The 4,959-nt window shown below is 42.3% G+C and overlaps 1 protein-coding gene across 1 annotated transcript; it reads right to left on the reverse strand.

Moving 5' to 3' along the window:
• Positions 1–3,315: 3,315 nt before the first annotated feature.
• Positions 3,316–4,374, reverse strand: LOC106754660. The gene is made up of 2 exons (XM_014636712.1): positions 3,695–4,374; positions 3,316–3,613 (listed from the first exon to the last, which is right to left on the reverse strand). The coding sequence occupies exons 1-2, from the start codon at positions 4,372–4,374 to the stop codon at positions 3,316–3,318; spliced, it is 978 nt and encodes a 325-aa protein (XP_014492198.1).
• Positions 4,375–4,959: the final 585 nt, after the last annotated feature.

Here is a 4,959-nt window from a genome sequence, read left to right on the forward strand (position 1 = left end):
ATTATTTAGATTTATTTTAAGATTTTAGTCTATTAAAATTAAAATAAATTCATAATATATATATATATATATATATATATATATATATATATATTTATGAGATTAAGTTAGATTCATAGTTTTGGGTGGCCTAGCACATAGACTGTCTAAGAATAGTTCCAGCTTAGGTATTAAGATAAGTTGTTGATGATAGTGATTGATATCTTTTACTTTTCAAGATGTCTCATTATATCTCTTCATAAAGGTTTTTAGAGTTTTATCCTTCTCCTACTCTGTATTCACCAAATCTACAGGCATTAATTCTTGTATTCGGCTGGAAGCATACTGTCTTCAAAAAAGACATTCTACAGTGACGAAACAGTCCACTGTATTTGGAGGAACAATGTTGTACCATGTCAATGCCTCCCCTTTAAGCGATGGTGAAAAAGTTCTGCACATGATTGGATCATTGGACGAGTAGAATACCATCGCGTTAACGAACATTCTGAGGTGATCATCTGGGTTTCTAGAGTCGTCATACTTCTCTAACGTAGAAGGAGGCTTTTTTCTGGAATGGGAGCTTCCATAATAGCTATTGTGAAAGAAAGTAACCCCATTGACTGAATGGTTTGTAGGGGTTCAGATGTAGGTATGACCCTACTGTTTGTTACCCTTCTACCTTGATCGTTTTGGTTGACGGGGCTTGGTTGTGGTTAGTTTCGACTGGAATTTCTCTGAGCCGTTGGTTGACCACGACCAGTCACACCAGGTTCCCCTTGAGCTGTAGGAGCTACTGAGTGCTGAGCGGATTGATCAAGTTAGGCTTTGATCAATGAACTCTTAGTCACAATTCAATATCAGAATTCTATAAAACTTACATAACTTTGCCGTTTAGTCCTTTATTTATAGGCTATCTGATGAGTCTTGAATTGTCAAAGATCTAATAAAACTAACTTACCTTTTTCTCAGTCTCTTACTCAGAAACTGCTTCCTTATCCTACAATCAATTATCAGTCTTCAATTATCCTTATTATTTTGATAACTGTTATATTATTGACCTAATAATAATAATAATTAAATTATTGGTCCATCAATCATAATTTAAATGTTGATTCTGTTGTAGTCTAACATCAATAATTTAGACACTGACCCGATTTCGACCCATCATAAACAAAATCATTTATTTTAGTTGACTTCTGCTTGATGGACCGAACGGTTCCATTCTTTAACCATTCGGTGAATGACATATACCATACATTTTTAAAGTGACGTTTATGAAATAATGGTATGATGTGTTGAATATTGATATCAAATGAATCAATATTTATAAGATCCAGAAATATATTATAAATCATATATTAATTAAAGTTAAAACAGATTACGCTATAAATAAAATAAGTATAAACTTCTTTTCCAGTTTTGAAAATACGACACGATTTTGATTTATTATATAAGTTGATTTGTTATTGTACGATATGTTATTTGGGCCGAATGGTTACGACTAGTAACCGAACGGTCTAAAAGGTTAGTGGGCCTTGATCATAAATGATGGGTCATTATTATTGGACCGACGGTCCATTGTGAAGATATGATCCATCACATTAATATCTTAACAAATATTATATCAGATAAAATCTAAACAACCGGATATTCAGGTATAGCTGTTTATATTATATTCTGTTTATATTTGATAATAATCTATATATACAGGGCTGGAATCACATGCCAGGTACGCTCTTTCTTATATTCTTCAGGATAGGTCTGATGTGATCAGAAAGCCTCAGTATGAATCGTGATAGGGCTGTTAGACATCCGACTAAGCATTGGACATCCTTTAACTTAGTAGGACTCTGCATCTCCAATATCGCCCGGCATTTGTCTGCATTCACTTCTATTCCTCGATAGGTTAACATGAAACCTAAGAATTTTCCTACGGACACCCCGAAAGTGCATTTATTAGGGTTTAGACGCATGTTGTAGTGTCTGAGTTGTTGAAAGACTTCTTCTAAATCTTTAAGATGTTGTTGATGTGTGTGGCTTCGGATTACCATATCGTCAACATATACTTCCATGCAACGGCCTATCTGATTATGGAAGACTTTATCCATTAGGCGTTGATAAGTGGCGCCCGCATTCTTGAGTCCAAACGGCATGACTTCATAGCAGTAATTGGCCTGCTCTGTGATAAAGGCCGTCTTTTCTCGATCCGGGGCGTACATCAGGATTTGATTATACCCCGAGTAGGCATCTAAAAAACTTAGAACAGTGTGCCCAGAAGCTCCGTCTACCAACCGGTCAATATTGGGGAGAGGATAAGAATCCTTGGGGCATGCTTTATTGAGATCAATGAAGTCCACACACATTCTCCATTGTCCATTTGCCTTTTTTACCATGACTACATTAGATAACCATGTAGTATAGGTTAATTCTCGTATAAACCCCGCCTTGAGGAGCTTATGTACTTCACTTCGAACGACCGTCCGCTTTTCATCACCAAACCTCCGTTTATTTTGGGACACCGGTCGGGCCTCTCGGAATATGGACATTTTATGCGCGATGACGCTGGGATGGATTCCGGGCATATCTGACGCGCACCAGGCGAACAAGTCGTTGTTGCCTTTTAATAACTCCTTCAATGCATTTTCTTCTAACGGCTGAAGGTTGTCCCCGATGAACGTAGTTTGTTGCTCGTTTCTGCCCATTATGAAAGGCTTTATCTCGCCTTGAGGTTGTATCCGCTCATCCGTATTGGTTCTGGGATCAAGATCAATCAGAATAGCTTCAGTACGGTTTTCTCTTCTGTAAGGCGTCACCTTTAGACCGGCTACGTAGCATTGACGGGCGGTTTTTTGATCCGCCCGAGCGGTGCATATATTTCATTGCCAAATGTGGGGTAGAGACGATCGCCCTAAAAGCATTTAGGCAAGGACGTCCTAGAAGGGCATTATAGGACGTGTTCGCCTCCACCAGCAAGAAACGAACTCGGAGCTCTTTACCATCATCATCGGACCCTAGGCGGGTTCGCAAATCGAGATACCCCCGGGTATCCACTCTTTCTCCAGCAAAACCAACAATTTGCTCGTTAAACGGAGCAATCACATCTTCTGCGATTTCCATTCTTCGGAAGGTTGTCCAGTATAGTATANTGANTGAACTGCCTTGATCAACAAGNACCTTGCCCACATNATACTGTGCAATGCGGGCTGTGATGNCCATGNGATCGTCTTGATCAGGATCTGGTGCATGAAAATCCCTGTTTGTGAAGGTTATATCAGGCATTGACACTGGATTGCGTACCACCGAGTGTACGCTGTGTAGACTTCTCAAATGTCTCTTTCAGGCTGAGGATGAAGCACCTCCTCCATCAAAACCGCCCGAAATAGTATCAATCCTGCCTTTGACCGTGAGATCCCGCTCTCTAGGTCGACTGCGGGATCTGTGCCTCGGGGGACTACGAGAACGATCGCGTGAGTGGTTACCCTTCTGCTTTGCATTTTCTGGGCTTCTTCGTGTCTTTCTGGGAGAGTGCCCTGTGCGGCCAGAATCCTCCTTCACGAATTCCCGGAGGTTTCCGACACGGATTAGCTTCTCCAATTCGTCTTTGAGAGTTTGGCAGCGTTCAGTAGTATGCCCCCTTTAATTATGGAATCGACATATCTGCGTCGTGTCCACGTTTTTTGGTGGAAATTTTCTTCTTTGAAAGATCAGGTTGGACTGTAGAGCCCTCTCCAACACCTTTTCTCTAGGGACGGTAAGGTGCGCATAGCGGTCGTATCTAGGGTTTAGATTCGCCGGTGGTTTCTGATCCTGGACGTTCTCAACTCGACGCTTCCCCTCCTTCTTGTTACCACTTACCGGATGCTCCTCGTGCTGTTGTTTCCGAAAGATCCTCTGATCTTCCATTTTAATAAATTTGGCCATTTTTTGCTGCAACTCCTCCAACGTATTGGGTAACTCGGCGTATAAGCTTTCAGAGACGAATCCCGCTTTTAGGCAATTGGGTAGACTACTAATGATGAATTCGGGACTAGCACCTTTTATCCTCCGAGCGGCGTGATTGTATCGATGCATGAAGGCTCTGAGAGTTTCGTCTTTCCCCTGTCTAAGATTGACTAGCTCGGACGCAGTAACCTCCTCGTACCGGTTGGTGGAGTATTGCTTTTTGAACATGCTCGTCAGCGTGCGGAAACTATCCACCGAATTGGGTGGAAGGGTGTAATACCACTCTAGGGCTTCACCCCTCAGTGACAGGGAGAACGCCCGACATTTTACCGGGTCACTTTGAGTGTAAAAGGCCATAAAATCAATGAAGTTCCGCAAATGATGATCTGGATTCGTCGTGCCATCAAACTTTTCAACCTGAGGTGAAGGTCGGTCGGGCATAAGGGCACGCATGATGGCATCGGTGAACGACAAGAAGTCCGGGGACCGAGGGGAGGAGGCGGATTATGATTCTGACTATCTTCTGATGTCTCCCGGTCGTGTTGTTTTTCTTTACTGCGTTCGGCATCATCGGTCTTCTTCTGTTGTAACTCTTGCTGTAAAGTTGCAATAGTTCGGGCTTGTTCCTCTAGCTGCGTTTGTAGTTCTCTTATCATCTGAATCGGATCTGGATTTTCCATGACTCTTGTGGTCACCATTGGGAGTCTTGACTTTCGGGCCCCACGGTGAGCGCCAAAATGTTTCGGTATGAATTTCTGGGACCGAAAGAACTGACCTGGGTGACATGGCACTTCCGCCTTATGCTGCTTGATTAAGTAGATTGGTGCACCTTCTCTCGTGAATTGGACGTCCGCTCTCCTTCAATGTTCAACCGTCCAGAGATCTCCAAGCTTTGACCGGAGGGGGGAGGTACCTGCAATGGCACTCCGACGCCCAAGTTAGGGTTTAGTAGTGAAGAGCCTTGAGGGCAAGGCTATCGATTCTCAGTATGAGAATGTGGAGTGAAATCACTCAGCTAATTCAGAATGAATTAGGTGA

Source organism: Vigna radiata, unplaced genomic scaffold, assembly GCF_000741045.1.
Source record: "Vigna radiata var. radiata cultivar VC1973A unplaced genomic scaffold, Vradiata_ver6 scaffold_209, whole genome shotgun sequence".
In the NCBI taxonomy this organism is placed as follows: Eukaryota; Viridiplantae; Streptophyta; class Magnoliopsida; order Fabales; family Fabaceae; genus Vigna; species Vigna radiata.